Source organism: Branchiostoma lanceolatum, chromosome 1 (genome assembly GCF_035083965.1).
Source record: "Branchiostoma lanceolatum isolate klBraLanc5 chromosome 1, klBraLanc5.hap2, whole genome shotgun sequence".
Lineage (NCBI taxonomy): Eukaryota > Metazoa > Chordata > Leptocardii > Amphioxiformes > Branchiostomatidae > Branchiostoma > Branchiostoma lanceolatum.
In genome coordinates this window covers 28,381,628-28,405,431 of record NC_089722.1, presented here as the reverse complement: position 1 = coordinate 28,405,431, position 23,804 = coordinate 28,381,628, and the positions used below count along the sequence as shown (strand labels likewise).

Sequence of the window (23,804 nt, the reverse complement as noted above, 5' to 3'; positions counted from 1 at the left end):
TTTCAAGACACAAAGCGAGACATGGCATTCGTGGGACACATGTCGCTCATCATTACTTGCCATACAATTCCACGGGCATTTTTACAGGTTTGCAAATACAAATTCACATTTATAAAAAGACCCCACTAAACTAACATAGCAAACGTGAAGTATATATAGCACAAATACTTTGTTTTCGTACACTTTGTCTTTGTTGGCGTCCTGTGTGGAAACCACCATATATTCAACAATACATAATGGATTCTAGAGATTGTAGTCTTCCCCCTTACTTTGGTGAGGGAGAACTTTTGCATACTATAATCTAAGCAAAGAAATGGCACATATTGTCCACTCTAACAGAATGACACCAATGCTTCTTCGCTACGGCTCGCGTATTCAGCCGAGCACACCCGGCCACCCCTTCTCTTCTCGATAAGTGTGATGGGTTATTTTAGGTGTTTATATGGTCTAGATTAGTCTTGTAGAATGGTTGTTGTTACGTAGCAGAAGATGCCATACGTTGCACCTTGTACAATTGTTGTGCAATAAAGTTTATATGACAGCTGATCGCCTAGTCAGTTCGCACAGGCGTGGTTCGTTTGCGGTTTTACTGGTATGTGTCATGTTACTTTTCGTTCTGAAAAGGCCCAGGACAAGGCCCTTGAAATCTTCGCCAGCGAAACCACCAAGAGATGATGTTACTTTTCGTTCTACAACCGCAACAAACAGGGCAAGTTGTGTTTACCAGCGGCGGTATTTGCTAGGTAAGTGGTGATGGTTAGTTTTTGTATTTGATGTTTTAGGCAACCATAATAAGACTTACCTAGTATTTATCTCTCAGTTTAGGCAACGCCTAAACGTACCCGTAAGACTTATCTGTGACATAATCACATATTAGCTTAAATAGCACAAGGAGATAGATAGGCAGGACTCATTCCACAAAATGTATGGTTGAATTTGACTATAAGAAAATTGAAATCGAGTCTTGTTAATACATTTGTGATATCTTATCATTTTCAGTGATTGATATCGATTTATTCTTGCACTTTCTAGACAAGACAGTTTCAATATGTGAAACAGCACCTAACGTGATATGTTGTAGACTTAATACAGCAACGAAAAAACATAAGTATTACTGTCTCAGAACAGCGAAAACGTAAAGACACAAACTAAACTATAATCTGAGAAAAATCTATTGAAATCTGTTGAAATCTATAGATCTTCGTTTGTTAATGATACAAAAATGAAAGCCAAACTTTTTCCGTCCCCATGTGAGTTGGCTTCCTCCTGCATCCTATAACTTCGTCATTGTTTTGCACAGACGCTACTTGCACCTGATTGTTTCTGAATACATGTACATGTATGTCGAATCGGTCAGTTCAAAGTTGGAAATCGGTCCTCTAACACTGAAGTGCTAAAGGACCCCGAGTTGTTGCTACTTTGACTGCGCTGTGAGTTTTCTGACGAGCCATTTGAATTATGGTGTCGCCCAACAACGTTCTTTCAAGCTTTATAACACCAGCCCCCACCCCCCGTTATCATCGTTGACAGCGTGACCGTCTGTTTATTTTTGCTGCAAGGCCTTAGTAATGTTACCGAATTTTGCAGCAATTTCTTCTATTGTCCCTTTGGACTGGGCGCCAGGGCTCAAGCGGCCATTTCTGGGACTGGATCGACCACTCTAATGCTGGGGTCACATTTCCAAGCCGGGGCCCGGCCGGGCAGCTTGCCGGAACGAAAACTATGATATAGAAGACAACAAAACACACAAAACTTTAAAAAAATCATTATTCCTTACCATACGTTATGTACATTCTTGATTTTGAGCTTTTATTCTTTGTTTTCTCAAACAGCCCGGTCGGGCCCCGGCTTGGAGATGTGACCCTAGCATTAGGAGTGGAACGGCCGCTAGGGGGCGTACCGTGACCGCTCCTTGGAATTAAACGACCATTGCTACCACTGGAAACGAAATTCTCTGGGTCTTGATGAGGCTGTAGGAACTGTAGTTTGGTTTGCGAACTGCACTTTGCTGTTATCTCTGCTGCCGTTGGTCTGGCTGGGATACCGGGGCTCAGACGACCATTCCTTGGGCTGGATCGGCCGCTCCGGGGCGTGGAGCGGCCGCTTTTAGGAGTTGAACTACCGCTGTGAGACTCAGTCCCCCTGCCTGTCCCCGGTAACTGCAGCAAGATTGGAGTTGTACTCCTGGGTGCTGGGACTGGCGTCCGGGGAGCTCTTGGGCTCGGACCATGTTGTGGCCGCGTTGCCATTCCTTTTGCGACAGTAGTTTGGTGCACATGAATGTTTTCGTAGGCAGAGTCCATCGAAGCGTTGCTGTCAGAGTTTGGTCCTTTTGGGTTCCAGGCATCCGAACGGACGGGGGCGTCAGGCGCGTATCCGAGATTCATAAACTGTGTGTTTTTACGTGTCCTCTTTCCTGTCATGGACGCCACAGTGTTACTGTCGATATAACCTGGATTCTTAGGAAAATCCTTATTGCTTTTCTCTTCATCGACAAAGGCTGGCTCCCAAACAGCTCTGTTGGAGGAGTTACTGTTTCTTGTCTCCACCGCCTTGCTTTTTGATGAGACGAACGCTGGTGCCCAAATGTCGTCTGCCGAACTGTCACCAGCCTTGCCCCCCTGAGCTTGTGTCAGAGACTCCTCGTTTACGTAAATGTTGCCCGCCGAGCTGGCGGTTTCATGCGCATGCGCCAGGACCTCCTCGTCGTTGATGTAGATGTGGCACGATTCTGTGACCATGCCTTTCCCTGTTGAACGTGGATCAGAAGATTTGGCCTTTCGACCGGCGATTTCCTCCACCACACTTTCATTGACGTACGGATGATCGGACTTCATCACAGCGTGGTCAGGTAAGATGTATCCCTCCGCGGCATTATTGACCACTGCATCGCCGGCCATATCCATATACGCCGCCTGTTTTTTTGATGACACGAACGCTGGTGTCCAAACTTCGTCTGCTTTACTCTCACCAGCCTTGCCTGCATGTGCTTCTGTCAGAGACTCCTCGTTTACGTAAATGTTGCCCGAGCTGGCGGTTCCCTGCGCATGCGTCAGGACTTTCTCGTCGTTGAAATAGACGTGGGACGATTCTGTGGCGGGGGTTTTCCCTGTTGAACGTGGATCAGAAGATCTGGCCTTTCGACCGGCGATTTCCTCCACCACACTTTCATTGACGTACGGATGATCGAACTTCTTCACGGCGTTGTCAGGTAAGATGTATCCCTCCGCGGCAGTACTGGCCACTGTATCGCCGGCCATATCCAGGTACCTCCCTTCCTCATCGGGTTCCTCCGTCACAGCACTTACCCTCCTGTAAGCCTCCTTTGCTTTGGCTGCCAGGTTAGCTCTTTTAGAGGCCTCAAGAGTCTTGCGCCTGTAGATTTGCAGGTCGCGTTGTTTTGGCTCCTTTTCGTGGGCACTGCTCTTCTTCTGGATAGTAGACCTGTAATGAGGGAAATCAGTCACGTTGAAAGACAACCAAACGATTCTAAAACATTGAAATACAGACATTTAAAGCAAAACCATTCTTACAATAGCATGCCACTTTTCCTTCTTTGGTAAGTTAAAGCGATGAAAATGTAATAGGGTAGACTAGCTACCCTTTGTACTATGATATAATATAGTTCCTTGTACATCTTCACTTTTAGTTCCGTGTACACTCAGACTGTCCCTGTTCTGTTCTGTTCTTGGAAAGGGGAGTGGTCGTCTTGTTTTCTCAATTTTATTAGTTAATTAGTTAAGTAATCAAGAGTAAGAGTAGATGTAGTGGTGATGGGCCATAATCACCCTACTACCGTTTCTACATATCCTTGTTGTTCAGTTTTGGTTAGGTTTGTAAATATTGATGATATTTTGTACAGTTGTGTATTCCCTGAAACTGCGTAATTCAGCCTTTTTACTTTGTATCATTAGGCTGCAATGTTGTTTTAGCTCTGTATGAATTTGCGAATAAAACCATTTATATATTAATGATCCCTTTCAATGACCTTTTACCATGGGGGTGTAGTGCCAGGCTGACCATCTTTGGGAAAGTGGTCAAATGCGGATAATTCTTTAACATCTTGGATGGGACCAGGAAGTAGCTAGTTTGAGAACAATGTATTTTTTCTTAGAAATAAATGTGTAGGCGGTAAGGAAATATATGAATAGGGAAATACAACTCATGTACTCATGTAGTTGAGACTCGAATAGAGTCTTGGACAGAGAACGGAACGAATACAGACGTCTTCAAACGTAGCACGACTCCGGTGTCTTCCTTGGGTTGAGCGTACCGCTAACATCGCATACTAACAAACTCATAAGGGCAACAACTACCATTCCCCTTTACAAAAAGAACTTTGATAACCAACGGTATCACTCCAGGGCACATTATTGTTAAAAACCCCATTACAAATCAAATTTAAAGAACTTTATTAGCATTTGGCAGAAAGTCAACAGTCTGAATTATAGCTAATTCACACAGCCCATTCATTTAAAAACATTCATAATTTTCAAAAGAAACGAAAAGAAAATCACAGAAAACAGCAAGACAATTCCAATGTTAGAAACGTACTGTATACGTCATCAAAATACAGATAATGAAAATGCTTGTAATCAATACGGAGGTATTCGACTTATTTGCTGAAGAGATTTGTCGTGGAGCGTCATTTGGTACAAAAAATACCTTTTTAGTCTATTACTGACCTTCTCGGGGGCAGCTTCTTGATGAAGGAGCCGGTAGTTGTGTCACTGCCTATCCTTGCACGGGCCTTGTTAAGGGTCAGGTGGGGGTTGGTGTACTTCTCCAGGTAGGCGCAAGGGGCGTAACCTACTTTGTCGTTGTACCTGTAGAAACAAGTCAATATGGTCTTGCTACTACTTCCAGCGAGTTGACTTATCAGCTTCAGCCAATGGTGAGAAATACGTGAAGTAAGATATGGAAAGAAAAACATATTTCACCAAAGCTTGTATCATCTTGGGCAAATATACTTTCACCGTAACCGCAGCGAACAAGCTACAATAATACTCACTGGCTTGAGCCGTAGCAAATATAAAATATCTGTGTTCGTTTTTGTAAACACGTTCATGGAAATCCAAGGGCGTCGACGATTAGTACTTACCGTACAATCCACCAACCGTCCAGGAGCTTGTGGATCACGTGAACAATCACGTCTTTGTCAAAACCGATCTCATCATCTATCTGTGCCTCGTACTGTTCTGTTGTCAGGAACTCTTCCCCTAAGAGAAAGAGACGCGAAGGTTTAGGACTATGCATGGGGTGGCATTTGCATAGAAGTCTTGTTTCTGAACAAGAACCCCAATGCTGTAGTACAAGTCGTTCAGGAGTTAGACGCACGATGTGCATCTGTTTGACAGTTGTTCGACGTTTATACAAGATCTCTGTTAGGATCAAGTCTCCATTTACCCCAAGCACACTATCATCCTATTCTTCGTGGCTAAGGGAAAACGTCTCGGGTATCATTGAGTCTGTTCAGTGTATTCACGTACGTCTATGTACAGTATGTGTGTGTGTGTGTGTGTGTGACTCGGAGTGAGTGAGTAAGTGTGTGCGCGCGCACGTGTGTGCGTGTTTTTGTGTGATCAGACTGTGCCTATGGTCCCTCCTTTCATTCTGATATTTCAGAAAGACTCTTGTACCTTCCCAGTTGGGACGTTCCTCGTCTCTCTCCTCTGGTTGGTCCAGAGGTTCTAGGTAGGAGGCGGGGCACCAGCCTTGTTTCTCATCCACCTGCACCAACCACCAGCCTGGACGGGTGAAGATGTCAACTTTACTTCATGGGCCATTCATGATAGATAAGATCGGTTTATCAGGCATTAATTACCACCACTTTCAAGGCTACATCTATCTAATCCCTCCCTCCCTCCCTCCCTCCCTCCCTCCCTCCCTCCCTCCCTCCCTCCCTCCCTCCCTCCCTCCCTCCCTCCCTCCCTCCCTCCCTCCCTCCCTCCCTCCCTCCCTCCCTCCCTCCCTCCCTCCCTCCCTCCCTCCCTCCCTCCCTCCCTCCCTCCCTCCCTCCCTCCCTCCCTCCCTCCCTCCCTCCCTCCCTCCCTCCCTCCCTCCCTCCCTCCCTCCCTCCCTCCCTCCCTCCCTCCCTCCCTCCCTCCCTCCCTCCCTCCCTCCCTCCCTCCCTCCCTCCCTCCCTCCCTCCCTCCAGCCAGCCAGCCAGCCATCCATCTAGCAAAGAGATTATTTCATCGGGTGATTTGCGGTGAATCACTAACTTAGAACTTAGAACCATCGCACACCGGGGCACTACTCTTTTTCGAAAGGTGTCGTGGGTTCTTTCTGTCTATCATAAGACTTTCCATACAAACGGGTTCCCTACCGCTCATGTTCTTCTCCACCACGTCCACGTGCGCTCCCTCCACCAGGCGGACCTCAGTTTTCCCGCTAGGCGAGAAGGTGGCGATCGCTCGGTACGTCTCCAGGAGGATGGGCGCTGAGATCTGCAGGTCGTCTCCTACAGGTGCGATCAAACAGGACCATTAAACAGTGAGCTTTGTTCAAGTTGATGCCCATAAGGGCTAGATATAAATCATTCCAGTTAACACAGGCGTTGTGGGGTGTCACGTCGTACGTATCAACTATTTATTGAATGAAGACCTTTAAGGAACATGTTTGCCCCACTGGGCTAAGCACAGGCCACATGTTAACAACTACATGTATATACTATATATTCATGAGTATATAATCATTTAGTTAACTCTAGTACTTTCGACTTCCTCTCGTTTCTTGGTAATTGTATAGATGTAGGAGGCTGTATGATTAGTTAGAGTTGCTCAGTTGGTTTATCGAAGGCTGTAAGAAATATGAATTTCTCTCTACTATTTAGGTATCTGAAGAAGGAAAATTTACTTAACACATAACTGAAGAGAATTGTTCTGTCGCTATCATGCAAAGGATAGTCTAGAATGAAATGTACTTCTTCTTCTACTTTGCCTAGACTACAAAATTGGCAGATTCTTTGCTTATTATGCACAGCCATTGGTCAGATCAGGAGAAACTGAGTAACCTCACCATACTTGATAAGCACCCCGTATGTTTAGGATGGATGCACAATTCATAGGCGTTCGCTAATGAAGACATTTCTTTTGGCGGTAGTGGGAGGTGGGGTGGGGGTTAGAGCAATAGCCGACTGAAATTGGTTGGTTGGCTATGACATGTACACCAAGTCAAATCGATGTGTCAAATGGTACCATCATACCTGATTTCTCCGCCGATTTCTCTTTGATTTGGGTTTCTCCACTTTTCGACTGGAATGTCAGGTACGTCTTGTTTGGTTTCTTCCTGTTGGGCAAGACATCAAACCAAAGTTATGTACTCATCACCACCCATCTTATGGTCGACAATTGTTACCACGTAAGGATTGCAGGGAAAGATTAGAAAAATAAGACACATGATCTTAAAATTGAAATCTAGTTTAGGCCATGTTGATTGGATTATATGGATGGCATTCGAGCGCGCATCAATTTCGTCCATTAAAAAGTTTTCGACCATATGGTAAATCGTACAAAGCAGCTACCTGCAAAATTATCAAATATATGCCGCAAATTAAAAAGAAGGAAGTATTGAAGTGAATCTTAAGTCGCAGAGTGCCAAACTCAATTCAATTCGAAGAAGATGTGAAGAAATGAAAATGAAGAAGCTATTATTCGCTATGCCATTCGCTATGTATGCTTAGTGATTTGTTTAGCCTTCCTGACCACGTAGATTCCAAACTTCATTTTTTTTCATTCGCACGCTAGCTCGCATCAGTATGAAGTCCTTAACATGGACTTATGGACATTCTTAGCTGACAAGAAATACCCCTGTTACATACGGGTCGGGAGGCGGAGGGGCCAGGTCTTCTGGCAACGTATCGAAGAAGGACAGCACTTCCTCGTGTTCGGAAATCTTCGGCTCGGCCATCGCAACTTTTCGGCAATATTCGTCGATCGTCAGCATCCTCTCGTCTGCCACCTTGAACTTCTCGTTCCCAAACCATCTCTGCTCTGTGGATGAAATTAACGTTTTAGGCAACAATGGAAAGTGGTTGACCTAAAGTCGGCGTAACACTTAGCCTCCGATGCAGACTCAACCCGGCTGTTTTCTTTTTCAAGTTATTGTTTTTATACTATAATAATTATACTTTTTTTCTTATTGCCGGCCAGCAATGAGAAAAAAGTACAATAGTATAAAAACAATAACTTGAAAAAGAAAACAGCCGGGTTGAGTCTGCATCGGAGGCTACGTAACACTGTCGACGACCTTCTTCTAAAGTTGTTAATCGTCAGAAAGAGTCGCCAAATTTCAAAAGCGGCAAAGATTTGAGCACATTTTCTGCCTGAAAATCTATCCTATCACATTGCACGGGGACCTGCGAAATTGTGCTGACCTCTAAAATTAGGCAGTGGTCGAGAGTTACTGGACATGTTGCTGCCAAAAATGCCATTTAAAGCTGGCAGACTCGGAGCAAGCTATTTTCTTGCTGTTGCAAGCAGTTCCTTGGCCTGGATGCCAACATATCCATCGTTTGTTAGAGATTGGGGGTCTGGCATCCAGGCTAGCAGTTCCTCAACTATTACATATATATATCGTTCGATAGTCTCACGGCCGGTATACTAAATGCATGACTATCTTTTTACTGTAGTAAATATATGTATGTTCAATCAGTATTGTACCGGTACTAGATCTTGCTGTAGTTACGTCAGAAATAGTACTGGAGCAGTCTCCAGAAAACGAAAACGAAAGTTGATTGATCATGCACACATGTCTGAACTAATTAGATCATGTAGTGTGTTACTCAGATGTCACTTACTCGGTAGGGGTGGAATCGTCTGGTCCTTCTTGCTTACTGCTCCCGTCTCTATTGGGAACAACTCGGAAAGCTTTTGCTGAAATAAGAAATGTAATTGCTTTGCGTAAGTTTGCTTTGTATAAAATGATGTTTCTGAGTCACCAGACTTAACCAAGTGGTCTCTTTGATATGTATGTACTACCGCCCACCCTTCAGTTCCGGTCCGGGCTTTAAAATAATACCGTGACTGTCAAGTTCATTGACAACCAAATTTCCTTGTAAACTTGGCGTAAACCCAGATTACATTCCTCCCACACAACTACCCACAACCTTACACGTGCCGGGAAACCACGTTTTGACCTACGTGACCGGAGTGTTAACCATTTACTGAGTTTAGATCGTATTACTCACGTGGAGCTGGAAGAAAGCGCTGTATCGTCTGTAGATGATGAATTCACTGCCCTCAGACCACTTCACAGACAGGATGTATGACTGTGGTACAATGATTATACGTTAGCTTTCCATTCATATCGTCAAATTCGAATTCAGTGTGAGTTTTAGCCTTGATGGTATTGGAGATACACTACTAGTATTGCAAAGACGTTTGTAAAATTTTAACCCAGAGTCTTAGAATACCTAACAGTTAGATATTCTTATTGAAATTGTCTCCCTCTTTGTCTCTTTCTCTCTCCTCATCTATCTACAAGTATATGTCCATCCCTGTATCATCAAACAGAACAAGTCACTAGTTGTGGTATAATTTAACTTTCGTCTGTCTGAAATCCAAGAAATAGAAACCCATAAAACGGTGTAAAACGAAAGCACGCAATAGAATGAATTACAATTAATTCACTTATTCATTTATAAATCTCAAGGGTAGTCCCTTCAGTTATAAAATGCGTTACAATACAAAAGGATCAAAGAAGTCACATATTCTTTATCGCCATCGCAGATCTAGACACCCTCTTTAATACCAAGGCCATCTAAACCTCCTTGCTCTTATTAATCGGCTCTTAAAACTTAGCCTTAGGCGTATCGCACACACAGTACTAGTTTGTAAACCCGGGACAGTGCGTGTAGGCACCAGTGTCACTGTGCCCTCGGCAAGGTCAACATTCCCACAAAAGGCCATGCAACAATAGAGCTTTGAGTCAAAACCAACAAAGTGTAAAACCACGACTTCATGACCAGGCTTCTAATTCTGGCTGCTTGCACGCATCATTGTGTAGATAATATCCGTCTGCTTCTAAAGTCCTACATACATGTAACGTGACGTCATAAAGGGGAACATCCCGACGTTAACGATGAATGACTCAGCGCTGTTTGTCTACGTGTGAATAATGCAGTGTACCATACAGCGGCAGGTACCAGCTGTCTTTTGACATTAGACAAGTGATTTAGAGCATGCAGCTGTGAGCAACCTCGTCCGACTGGTTTTTAAACACTACAATGCATGGTTTTCGCACCCCCCCCCCCCCCAATGGGAGGGTCACGCTGGTTAAACTATTTTTGCAACAGTTCCGCCAGTTTGCAACTTCTGAAACAGGAACAGGATGTAGGAAAAGAGAAGGAAACGAATCATTACTACGGATGGAAACTATCCCTGCGGCAAAATGACGAACAGATATCGATCTAAATTTGTGATGAAAAGGGTACCCCTCCCAAGTCACGAGTCGTCGAGATGTCCCTGTTAGTTAAGTTGAATATCAGACAACAAATAGAATGAAAATGCAATTAAGGATCAAACACACGGATCATTCCAACTCACACCAAGAACGATATATCTTGAAGCCAACATGGCATACGCCACCGTTTTTCTTTCACTGTCCTACGTAGTGGTGCTATACAATCATTAGCTGTATGTTGAGACTCTGTATGTCCTATCTGTGCGATACTTACGTAATGCTTATTCGGCACGTAGCGCTTCTCTATCCCCAGGAGACTCACACCTGTAATGGACTTCCTGGACCTACGCCGGTTGCCCTCCGCCATTTTTGACCCGGTCTATGTGCTGACTCCTCGGACGAATGCGAACTGACGTCCGCCGTAGTTTATGGCACCAAATGCCAGCAGGCATCGATTGAAAACGTCCACTGAATAGGGGTGAGCTCCACGTGTTAGTGAGGCTTTTGTACAATCTTCAGTTTCAAAAGGGATACTGGCTACCACTATGAAGCTATATATAACAATAGAAAGGAGATTTAAGCAGACTGTCAGGAAACAATGTGCGTAGCTCTCAATCCCACCGGTGGTGTTGTGCCCCCAGCGTGCAGATACCGGAGTAGCGTGACTGAAGAACTTCCGGAAGGTCCACTATACATTAAAGTGACAATGCCGGTTAATCATTAGCCGCTGTCAATGTACTTATTACTAATAGTAGGCGTCACACTGCCAACGACCTTCGGCCGGGTTTGCTGATCGCCAGAAGACCCCAGAAGGTCGCCGACTTTCAAAATCGTCAAAGAGTCGAGCGCATTTTTCGCCTGAAATTCTACCGTAGATGTCTATTTTTAAAACCTCCTTGCGTAGATTTAATACAGAGCCTGTCACATTGCATGGCCGGTTTGACAACCTGACCTCTCGCAATCGGGCAATTCTCCAAGTATCTGGGACCCGGGCCAAGACCATCTACAACCATCAGCCTCTATGCTGAACTAGACCGTCTACCAGTCTCCACGGGTCGCTGGGAAAATAGTAGAAATAGTAGAAATTGGTCAAATAGAGTCAACTGTATGATGGGAGTCGGCTATGGAGATAGGGTCAAATATTGCGGATGGGAATGTTATCCTCCATGGCCAAAGTCCCCAGACAAATGTTCTCTCTATAGCCGACGCGGTTAGTCTGATAGAGACTAGTGCTGAACACGTAGCCCACGTAGTTCTGAGGGGTTTCGGATTCAAGTTGACTCTAGGTGACAAGAGAGCTTCTTGGAAGCCAGTGTATAGAATAGTGACGCTTTCAATGGAGCCGGGCACTGTGTCGTATACATGTAACATATTTACAATAGTCTGATATTCTTCATTGCCATGACATAGATTTAAGATCGTAATTATTTTTTTCCTTTCCTTTGCGCCTTTATTCTCGTTAAAGATTTCTGTTACTGAAGTCTGAAATAGATTTCCTCAAACGCTGATGAATTTAATAAGAAATGATATGGGCCACTTTTGATGGATTTAGAGATTTGCCAGACAATTGCAAACTAAGACATAAACCGATTATTGTGGGCGAGACCTACGAGATCTAAGACTCAGTTTAAAGCTTTCGATTTACCCATGCCGGGCCCATGGTGTTTAAGCTAGTTAGTTCTCTGTGCCTGTGGTTAAACAAGCATATCTACATATCTATGGGAGCATTTTTCAAATTGTGAAACGCAAAATACATCTATGCTTACAACATGATCGGTTGTCGTGGCCGAGTGGTTAAGGCGATTGATTAGAAATCCATTGGGCTCTGCCAGCGTAGGTTGGAATCCTGCCGACAACGGTTCAATACTTTTCCCAGCCGATGATGACTACCCTTTTACCTGCCTTTTACTAGCGATATGTGCTCTTCCTCCTCCTAGCGACACAACTGTACTCTGCAGTTACTCCAACAAATTTGTGGAGCAAACTCCAGCACAATCAAATCGTGTGGAAATGTACCAGTATTTGTGTAAGTCACCAGTTTACACTCCGACCTCACAACTCCCAAATTTCTAACTATATTTGCACCGTGAATCGTCCGTGATATTTGAGTCCCATTGATTCACATCTCAGATGTACGACCTGTACTGCTTATAGCATGATACAGGTAGTTAAAACTGGCTGTCGCACCGTGACGTGACGATCGAACAAATACACTCTCCAAGCAGAGGTTGGTGGAGAAGATTGTGACCTTTTAATTATATGCCCCGTTTCCTGTTGGCACACGTTGAGAGTGCCAGCGGAAAACGGGGCATAAGGATACTCTTCTTCACCAACCTCTGCTTGGAGAGTAGAACAAATATGCAACGGCTTTGTTTGTATCATATACACTACAAACGACACCGTTTTGTATTGGTCGTAATGAGGGATAATCATACTCATTACAGTCTAGTCAACCTGCGTTCTGTCCAGCTGGGACGCTGTCGCTTAGCAACGTGTCCCAATTTGGTGACTGTCAGTATGTGCGCGCACACCCGGAAGTAAGCCGGATCTGGCTCGAGCTGAAAGGATTCTTCCCCTCTGTTAAATAGGGGTAACAGACGCTTTCTTAAGGAATATAACAGAAGTTAAAAGTTATCATTCATATTAAACCCATACGTACAACATAAAATGAATATCATACTTAATTTTTTTAGTATGTTTGCATTATGAGCTGTGGATTCTAGATTTTCATGATAATCTAGTTGCCTTTACACCCCCGTGTAATGGACTCGCCTCTTAACAGCTAAGCACACAATAGCCATGGAGACACGAGTGGTCTAACAACGTAATGGTTGATTTCTACAACATAACCAGCTAAGTTCCTTCTCAAGTGCACCATTTTGACACCTTAAGGTACGTGAAACATGATATACGACTTTTAAGAGCTTGCCAGATAATTTTGTGACCGATTTGAGCCAACAACTACAACCTGTAGAGTAGTGTGTAGCTATGCTCATGTTTGAGTTCGACCGTGTTGTGTTTCAAAACTTGCTCTTGAGTTACCATTGTATTTATCGGCGTGTTCTCTGCTCATTGTACACGGTGCTTTGGGTGAAGTACGCCGGAGAATTGCTGTAGTATCTAGTGATAAGCTCCGTGTTGTGAGGATATGGGAGGCATGTGTATGATATTTCTCTTATCATCAACAGATGTTTTGTTAGAGGTGGGTCTCCCTTTATAAAGAGCTCCATTACTGATTACAGGGGAGCTGTCACACACGTTAACAACTGGGACAACTAACAGTGTTTTACCTTGGACAAGGAGGGTGTTGCTCGAAGCTTCAAGATGCCAGCTCCCCTTCAAGAACCGAGGTATGCAACTTTGTATTTCATTTCTTCCTATCATGCTTTAATCTAACTTTAAGGGAAGATGAAGTTTATGATCATTATATTCTCAAGGGTAACGTTTCAGGGTATTTGATATACTGTAGTGTACACCCTTTAAAAGGTGAAAGCTCTGTTTAACATCAGAAACAACATGTGCCATCTAAAATTCAAACCCTACACACTTTAACCTTTCCAAGAAAGCCTTCCAGCATTGTTGTTCTGCAAGTCTCAGCGTCTAGAAGGTAGTCAGTCTCAGCACAGGGCTGGCCCCAGGGTTCTTTTATTATTACAAAAAGTGAGATATCAAGTTACTATCACATTTTGAGAGGCCTTCTACGCTCTTGAAAATAAAATTTGTATGGTGAAATTCTCAAACATAATGCATAACAACAGGTTACCAAGAAGCCGAAGAAACTATTGAATTTTTCTAACCATTTACTCTGAGGTACATGGCATTTGTAATTAAGTAAACATTTATGGCTGTGGATTAACTTCGTCAAAGCCATAACAACATAGGTTATTGGTAACCACTGAGACTCAGATTCCTACATTCTCTAGCTGTAAATGTAAGGGTCTTGAGGTATCAGCTCTAACTGGGTGATTTTGTAATGGCCGTATCTTCCATTTTCCATTATAATAGTGAAATGCTGTGTCACTCTTCTTTGAGCCAGCTGGCAAGAATCATTTTCAGTTGCTCTAGTTGTTTTATGAGTTCCGTTTGCTTTAAGGTTCTAGGTTGGAAAACCCAATGCCAGTAAGGCTATCAACATGCACTTAAGTCAAGACAAAACTGGGTTATTTTGGAGCACAAATGGAATTCTAATCCCACATGTAGTCACCATGTATATAATTGATTTTTATTGTTTTGTGTGAAACCTGTCAACCTGCACAAAGGATATAGTAGTGCACTGAGGATTAGTCTCTTGGGTAACACAGCCCCGAACAGGATCTGGAAAAAACACATTTAGTTTAATGTTTTCAAGAAAAAGGTTGGCTCAATTAATGCAATAAAGAGCAATTGGTCCTTCAAGAATAGTAGTGTAAATGTTGTTTTGTCCCTTTTTCTGGAACAACCCAGACCTCCCAACAAACAGTTTTGTATATGTTTGTAAAATGGAAGTTATTTTGTCTTGTTGTCAAACTTGTTTTCTGAAGGGACTGGAGGAGCTATTGTCTTGTCGAACACAGCCCAAACTATTTTAGGATGAAGTTGTCCCTCTTAAGATTTTTCGGAGGGTTTACCATCATTTACTTTTGGGCTAGGGCTACATTATATTCACTAGCAGGTTCATATATGTACTTCCTATCCTATTATCTTTGGGATAATTAGTGTAACGATTATAAAATTTTAATGAAGCTATATGATGATGGTGAAGGTATCAAAGCCCCAGAGTAGATTGAAGTGAAAAAAGGGCTGTTATATCTTGATACATGTAAATATACATGTACAATAAATGTATCAAAGCACAAACAAAACTTCAAGCAATCAAGGCATGAAATACCAACAGAATAAAATGTTTCAACAGTGTTTCCATAACCATTCTGACAAACCTCTTGAAAATGCTGGTCTTAAAATGCACTGCCACAACATTTCCCAACCATTTGGACCAGCAAGTGATTCTAACACAGAATAGCTAAACATTACACCCGCAGTTAATCCCCTACTAGAAAGGTGCATGCTACATCGGTTTACCTGCTTTTTAGGCTCTCTGAAGTCTAGAAAAGGTTGACTGGGTTTTCACGCTACATTAGGAGACCAATTTGGTATAATTTGGTTTGACTTTTGTATGCATGCACTGGGCTGGGAAAGAAACCTTCAGGAAAAAGACGAAAGCTGGAAATGTTTGCACACCTTGCATGCACTGTAGAAGGTGAAAAAACATTTGTTTTGAGTATCTTAGGAGGAACAGTTGTTCACACAGTCTTGCTAAAAGTTCAGATGAAGAGAGCACCTGCTGTTTTCCTTTATTTTGAAGTTGACAACTTTTGATGATAAGTGTAGTTGACATAGTTTAGTTGTATGTAAGCACTAGCATTACAGTTGTGATATCAAATATTGGCAAGTTAAAATTCCGCTGTTGCTGGCTGTCCCTGTTTGTTCACCAAGCACTTATATTACTTCTCGCCATGACTTGTCATTCACTTCATTGTTTTCACATTCATCTCTTTGATAAGTTTCTTTGTCAGGTTGGCAACAAGAGAATGGCCAAGAATAAATCAAGTTGGTTTTGTGAGGAAATAGAGGATAAGGTATGGGAAAAACAGTATTTCAAAGGCAGTAAAGGTCACAGTATGCAAGATCTAAAGAGTAAAAAGCAGAATTAAAAAAAAAGATATTTAATGTCTGTAATAGACTTCAATTAATCTGCAGCATATGGTGCGCAAATAGTGCGACTGTACATTTTCATAGACTTTCTCAGTCGATCTTCTCATATATATTATTGTTGAGCGATATTCATCCGTTACAACACCTGTCAAGCAACTGTTATTACCAAGTTAGCAACGTATGTTGCCCTTTTCGTGACGTCTCGCTTGCACGCAAAACCAAGGAAACAAATTCGATTCCTGTTGTACTACCCGCGGGCTTTGTCCTCTGAGCTTGTATGCAAATATTGCTCTTTTTTATGCAGCTGCTCTCTAGGGTACTTCATACATGGCCAAACACGCAGAGCTAGGTAACGTTGTTTAGGGTAGAGTTGATCTTGAAAGGGCATTGTGGTCTTGTTTTTGCTCACAAGAAGCCAGGCGGCTCAGTTGACACCGTCGAGCCATGAGTCGAATGCCGAAGGCGACCCATGGGTCGGAGAATAGGTACGCAGGGACATAGCTTTCCTCTGGTCATGTTGTAAAGCTTCTTGTATTACATCACATACTGTTGTTTCCACTGACATACAGCCTGAGTCAGTTGTTATGTTGTGTAGACCTAAGCACGGAACGCATTGTGATCAGACAATGGCATTTAAAAGACACTTGGTGGGGGATTCTTTTCAATTTGTAAAGTAAAATGGTGTTAAGGTCTGTGCAAGGAGGTTTAATTAAACCTCCTTGGTCTGTGTTACGCTATACCAGTTTGTTTAATGTTTTGAAACACTTTGTTGCATCATGCGTCCAGTTGCAATCATATGGTTTTAAGTGTTTTTCTGAGTGATTTCAGGTGATTTACTTGCTTCGAAAGTGCTTTTTGTAAAATTTGGAGCTGGCTGTGTATATGCAAGGAGCTAACATGCTACCATCATTATGTTGATAGTTTGTTGGTTTTCTGTCCTCTCCACAGCTTCCCCCATGGGAGAGATGAGCAGGACCGGTACAGGTACAGCCCCGAGTACAAGTATGGCAGGGTCCCAAAAACTGGCACCGAGGCAAAACTGCTCAGGACCAGGAGCAAGGAGGTATGATTTACCAACCAAAAATATCTTCCTACATCTTTCAGTGACGATTTTTTCATTTTGAGTCTCTTTTGAGTTACATGTAGATAATAGTCTCATTGTATCGCTTACAGGTAATGTAAGCTGACATATCATGACTTTTGCTATTTTTAGAAAAAGGTGTATAGGAAAAGTCTATTTGCACACGAATATGACTTTACTGATGTAAATGTTTTCAGGACAATAGTCTGCATTTAAGCAGTTGGATAATGATTTGCCAATCATTACTCAAACTATTTGATTTTTTCTAATGATATGCTGTTAAAAGTATTTATATTAGCCATTTTTAGTAGAAAGGAAAAGCGTATTTGCCATTTGTTACCATCAGACTAATATGAAAAAAAGCCCCAAGACATTTTGCTACTGTAACGTATGTCCACAGAGTCAAAAACATGTGATGTTTCGGGATGATTAATATCAAGTACTCCGGAAGGTCATGAACCGTGTCTTCTTGAGCCCCTAAAAATCCTCTTCAGTCTTAAGTCAGCAAACCAGTTTGTGGACACACCTGTTGAACAAGAGTTTTGTTTTTGGCTGGAGATTTCTGTTTAAAGTGTTAAGGTGTCTAAACAGTAACATTGTGAGGACCGGTTTGTTTGGTGTCCATGTTTTGAATGTCTATATCATATCTCCTGTCCTCCAGCCCAGCAGGAAGCTGCACAAAAGGAGTACTACTGCACCTGAGCATGACTCCATCCTACGGAGGTAGGGTGTTGATCACGCATTTTTACCTTCGCCGAGAAGGTTATGCAGAGGGTAGCGTTAATGTGTTTGTGTGTGTGTGTGTGTGTGTGTTTGTAACCAATGGCATAACTCAAGAAGGCTTGGATGGATTTTTGATATTTGGTAGGTGGGTAGGTCTTGATGAGACATGGAAATGATTAGATTTTGGGTGCCCTAGCGGCTTGTTACGGTACTGCAGCGGACCAATGGCATAACTCAAGAAGGCTTGGATGGATTGTTTTGATATTTGGTAGGTGGGTAGGTCTTGATGAGACATGGAAATGATTAGATTTTGGGTGCCCTAGCGGCTTGTTATGGTACTGCAGCGGAACTTCCTGTTTTGATATCTCGGTTTCAATGTTGATAACTATTGTCCACTGGTATATATTGCTACATTGTGTTCACCTCATCATTGATGTTGGTTGTATAAATGCGTACATGTATAATATAAATTGAACATTTAACAAATCTTAAAGTATACAAAATTGAGTGAATCAGAAGTCGGAAATCTCTATTCAAAGCTAGTCTGTCCGTCCTATTTTAGAACAGCTTTAGAAAAACTTGAGACAGGTTACAAGAATACTAAAATAGGAACAGTAAAACAAAAACTTTAAGTATCAGGTTTCTATTCTGAGCTATCAGTGATAAGTATCAGTTCTCACATATAACATTTGGGCTCTGATCTATGCAACAAATTTGCGATGTCAGTCAACATCAGGCATAACTACAATCATGCTGTCATGAATAATTAACCAAGTCCATCTGTCTATTGTGTATTGAGCCATGTTTTATGACCAGGTAAAATTCAGCTGTAAGTTCAAATCAAACTCTGATGCTTGCACAGTAGAGACTGCTATCAATAATTAATAAGTTTAATCTAAAAGTGAAATGTACAGTATAATAGATGGCATGATTGTTCACATAAATGCTGGTGTGTGTGGTAGGAAAATGATTGGCGTTTTGTTCCTGTGTTGCAGCCAAAGCGTGCCACCCGACGATGGCGCAGGAGAGACTCATGGGAGATACACAGGTGAGAGACAGAAGTTAGCACTTCATTTGTTAGCTTTAACATTCTGTCTAGCAGTGTGTAGTTTATATTACAGTTTTGTTTTATACTATGAAAAATGTCTCTGGCAATCAATCAATCAATCAATCGACCAATCAATCAATCAACCAACCAACCAATCAATCAACCAATCATCAACCAATAACTTGGCATTTACTGCAACTTTCCCCCCTAGAATTGTACATTTTAACCACAAAGCCAAGTGACTAGCCTGTGTTTACACAATGTCTTACTTGGGTGGGGATTAATTGATCGCCTCTAGGGGGCCGGTAACTGTCGGGCTGGTCGCTTAGAAGTGTGATTTAGTCAGGCTAGCCAAGTGACCAGTTTTGGAGCTACAAAATCGTACTATGTGAGTTGAGTGGAAAGTCCTGTTATTCCACAATAGACTAAGTGTAGAGAGTCCCACTTTGGCCACAAATAACTCTAAGTTTGCAATGTTTTCTGGCCTGGCCTCCTGCTAGCCTCCATAGCAGGCTATCTGGGCCTTTTTTGGGCAACAACCGACCCAGCACAAAAAGGTGCCATCAGCAAAAAGTGTATCACAAGCCCAAAAAAAAGCCCAGAGAGCCTGATATGGAGGCTACCCTCCTACAGTGTACTTGATGAAGTCCGCACTGCAACTCAGATTGGGTGTCCCACTTTGGCCATAAATAACAAAAGTTTGCGATGTTTTCAGACCCTGCCTCGTACCTGATGAAGGACAGTTACCACATGAGTTACCAGATCCCCAGTTTCCCCTACACCCTGACGTCACAGTCTTGGAGCCGCCGCAGGGCCTTCACCTGTCCCCCGTCCATGAAGAAGAACTACTATCTACAGGTAACTCATCACAAACACCTTAGCTTCACCTGTTGTGTCATACGTACAACATCCTTGGGAAAATCATAAAATGTACAGAGTAAGTAATCTCCATTAACATTAATCCGCCGGGGTACATAAAGTCTGCCACTTTGAAAAGCATTGGACCCCCCGCACCCCCAGGTATGCACAGTTTAGATATACAGGAGTGCATTATACTGGGGGACGTTGGGTTGGAGATCTATTTGGACGTATATTTTCAGGGTGGCAGAATTATGTACCCTGGTGGAATTATGTTAGTAGATGTTAAGAATATATTGATTTAAGTTAGAGAATATTTGTTACAAAAAAGAAATAAATACCACAGAATAGAATACACATAGAAAGACAGATGTCTTAAAAGCCAGAAGCTGTCCTTTTTCGTGATCTTCAGTCACATGCAAATGTCTTTATCTACAGTGATATGCAGGTCTCCTGACCTAATTAAATACATGTAATGTCTGTTAAAACGTTAACCTTGGATACCAAGATGGTACATTATGTACTATTGTACAGGTTAAACTTCACATTTTTGTATGCCTTCAGCACCCTGACCTGAATTGGGGCCAGAGACAGTACTTGTGGAGCACTGCATCCGTGTACAGTACCTCCCACATGAAGAGGCTCATCCAGGGCAGATACGAACAGTTTCTCAGGCATCAACAGAAAATGGGTATGGACAACATATGTGGACCCTTTCACTCCATTAGTACTACATGTAGATGTGACAGAGTTAGAAGTTTGTCTCACATCTCAACACTTTCCTATACATACTAAGTGCTAATACAGCTTTGGATATGTTAATTAATGGTTGCTGTGAGACAGAATACATGGATAAGTTGTTTTGCAAGAAAGCTTTGGCTTTGAAGCCTCTTGGCACAATTTACAAGATGCAATACCCATCTGTTTTCCTATAATGTATACAGTTTAATTTCATTTCTGTACCAGCTTAACAAACACATAAGTGAAGAAATCTGACAGTGTCACATTTCCTCATCAAGGACACATCAACAAGAAGGAGATGGAGAAGTACAGGTCGTACCTGTTTGCAACGAGGAAGACCATGCCTGGAGTTGTCGACCCCAGCGTCTGGAGGTCACGACCGCAGACACAAATGGCAAGGTCTAAAAGCTCCAACAGGTCAGTCATTGCAAGGGAGTACTGTAAATTCATTTACTTTTGCAGTGGTTTTATCTTACAGTAGGAGGAAAAAAAGTTGTTGTGTTTTCGGGGTTGAAACAGGTACATGTGTATTTGCAGTGTTTAGAATTCATGGCGGAGAGGTCACCATCGTAAACGTTTCAAGATTTACAGTATCATATAATGGTAATCTTCCATCTGAATATCATAATGCTGGCATGGACATAGATAATTTCGGGACTACGTTATGATTAGCTACAGACCCAGTAGAATTTTCATATGTAGTCTGCTATAGGAACATGGTGGAGAAATGTGTCACAGTAATGTTTTCTAAACCTTCCCAACAGTGATGCAGAGTTGTCCAGAAAGTCAGCTCCTGCAAGGAATGGGAGCCATCCACGAAGAAATTCAGGTACCAGTATAATGATTCTAATTGTTCTTTTTCATGTTGTTGACACACCTTCTTTTTGTATGTATATTTTTTGGTTTAAACTTGTCAAGATAGATGCATTGGTGTTTAAGGGATGTCAACAGAACTGAAGGAAACAGTTGTATAGACATGTAAATGTTGATCATCCTTGCACCTTTGACAGCACAAAAAGAGAGTCCTCCAAAGAGCTCTTCACCTGATGAGGATCTTTCCCAGTCTTTCAACTCCATCAAGCTTGAGCCGAAACCAAGAGACAAGAGCAAGAAAGAGGAGCCAAAGTCAAAGTCGTCGCCCCAGAAGGAAGAAAAAGCTCATAGCGAAGAGGCAGAGGAGAAGAAGAAAGCAGAGGAAAAGGAGAAGGCAGAGGAAAAAGAAAAGGCAGAGGAAAAAGAAAAGGATGAGGAGGAGGTAGAGGAGGCTGATGATGTCTCAGATGATGCAAGGTACTAAGTGTCTCACAAATGCACCTGTGCACGTCTCAGCATGGTTATCTGAGGACTGGTGCATGTCAGTGGTGTGGTGAGGCTAACATTGTCATGACTTGACTTTCCTTAGTAACACAGTCGTGGGAAAAGGAATGCTCACTGTTTGGGGCATGACTTCATAATCTTTAACCCTCAACCAACTGATGCACATGTATACAGGGAATGTGGAAAGAGGCTTAAGGTACCAGCAGAAAGTCTGTACTTTGGAGTGCATGTACCACTGTATGTTTGTGCCAAAAAAAGATGTATTGCTGTCACTGTGTGCTTGTAAATACTTGTTGCACATCAATGTTTGAAGCATGGTTAGAACAATGGTTGAAACACACTGAGGAGAAAACTTGTGTGCATCAGTGTTCTGTGTTCTACCTGTGTAAAGTCTTCCTGAAGAAGTCAAAGGTGATGGGCCTTACTTCCGTTTTTTTTTTGTATAAAAAATTTGTTCTTTTTTTGCTCCTAAATTAAAGGCTGCTGGAACCTCCTGGTGATAACGTGAGTGTGAGTTCTAGAGAAATGTGGGTACCCTGGATAGCCAATGGGGTGCCTGAATACTAAACATTTAAGCCCCTCCAGTTATATAAGCCCAGTTCTGATTGGTCATGAAACTGGGAGGGTTGGATGCCTCCAATGAACATGCAGAGCTCTGTGAACACCAGGCATTGCATTACAGAAATACAAACGATCCTTGGGCCAGCCAAGAGATAAAAAAAACATTCAGCATGCTATCATGTAAATATAATCTACTCATAGCATAGATGGTTGATAGCATTGTCTTAAGCATAAGAACAAATTATGGTAATGAAGAGGTTTTAGGTTTATTGTGTTTGATGCAGAGTTTCAATCCATTTGTTTAAAAGTTCTTGATTAGTGTTTGAATGGCTGAAGATACTTCTCAGCTTCTCTACAAACAACTGTGCCATCAAGAGTTCATAACTGTTGTAAATAATGGTACTGTTTTTTTTTAGAACAAGGTTATTCTTTTGTTTGGACATAAACTTCACACCCTTCCTTCACATTTGAATAGCCGCACCATAGGTGTCATCGTTACCATCATTGTTAAAAGATGGTTCCTTTTTTTCAAACGAATACACCATTGAATTGTGGAATGCTCCACTTTTCGGAGTGAATGTAGACAAACAGAATATTATTGTATTCTCTGTCAGGAAAGTTAAGAGAATAAAAGCAGGATGGCTCGGCAAGTAAATCTACGGTGGACCCTGGTTGATCCTGTGAAAAGATTGTACTCCTACGTACAATATATTAGCACACGTGTATACCGTCCAGATCATGTATACCATCCAGATGTAAAACTTTGATAATACAGGGTATGTCATTTATGAACAACCTAATAGTTGATAAGAATAAAATCATGCTTATGGTAATTTGAGGAACAGGAATTTATATTCTAAATGTTTTTGACTCTATGTATACAGTGTATATAGAAGATTTTCAGTGAAAACTTCTCGATTATTGTATGCCTACTACAGCAATAAAATTGAATCTTCTAGAATCTGCACTGAATCTATTTTAATATTGTGATGCTATATGTACATTGCAATGTTATAATGAAAGAGCTTAAAGTTATTTCATATGGAGTGTGACAACAGATATTGGTTTTCTCTACTTCTAACTTTCATGAAACAAAAAATTGCAAATTGAGATCTAGTGAATTTTCCTGCTGGTAGGATTCATTTGCAAATGTGGTTACATAAACTTACAACATACCGGTAACACATTGTCTCAAGTAGTGAAGGAATTGAGAGGATTTGAAGCTGAAAAAGTCCCAAGATTTTCATCATCTACACTATAATTATATTTTCACTATTTTTGACACCTATGATGTTTTTTTGATTTGGATATCTTGCTGACACAAAGACCAAAGTATGGACATAGATTTAATTTATATAACAATCATGGTATCATGGGACA

General features: G+C 42.0%; 2 protein-coding genes and 1 non-coding gene across 5 annotated transcripts; 2 read left to right on the top strand and 1 right to left on the bottom strand.

The window, feature by feature from the left end:
* Positions 1–1,259: 1,259 nt before the first annotated feature.
* Positions 1,260–11,042, bottom strand: LOC136446851 (uncharacterized). The gene is made up of 11 exons (XM_066445478.1): positions 11,026–11,042; positions 10,679–10,872; positions 9,191–9,271; positions 8,801–8,876; positions 7,823–7,994; positions 7,208–7,290; positions 6,329–6,463; positions 5,640–5,747; positions 5,102–5,219; positions 4,686–4,826; positions 1,260–3,444 (listed from the first exon to the last, which is right to left on the bottom strand). Exons 2-11 carry the CDS (start codon positions 10,769–10,771, stop codon positions 1,767–1,769), a joined length of 2,685 nt encoding a protein of 894 aa, XP_066301575.1. The 5' UTR covers positions 10,772–10,872; positions 11,026–11,042; the 3' UTR covers positions 1,260–1,766.
* Positions 11,043–12,180: 1,138 nt separating this feature from the next.
* On the top strand, positions 12,181–12,262 carry Trnas-aga (transfer RNA serine (anticodon AGA)). The gene has a single exon. It is a non-coding gene; the product is annotated as a tRNA-Ser (tRNA).
* Positions 12,263–13,164: 902 nt separating this feature from the next.
* On the top strand, positions 13,165–23,385 carry LOC136446919 (neurofilament heavy polypeptide-like). Of its 3 annotated transcripts, none has more exons than XM_066445584.1 (11): positions 13,165–13,296; positions 13,647–13,754; positions 17,044–17,158; positions 17,838–17,899; positions 18,895–18,947; positions 19,663–19,805; positions 20,370–20,496; positions 20,825–20,963; positions 21,311–21,375; positions 21,557–21,836; positions 22,343–23,385. In XM_066445584.1, exons 2-11 carry the CDS (start codon positions 13,729–13,731, stop codon positions 22,428–22,430), a joined length of 1,098 nt encoding a protein of 365 aa, XP_066301681.1. In that variant the 5' UTR covers positions 13,165–13,296; positions 13,647–13,728; the 3' UTR covers positions 22,431–23,385. The 3 variants fall into 3 exon arrangements, with proteins under 3 accessions (XP_066301681.1, XP_066301689.1, XP_066301672.1); XM_066445592.1 differs by having other exon boundaries at positions 13,593–13,754; XM_066445575.1 differs by lacking the exons at positions 13,165–13,296; positions 13,647–13,754 and adding an exon at positions 16,250–16,580.
* Positions 23,386–23,804: the final 419 nt, after the last annotated feature.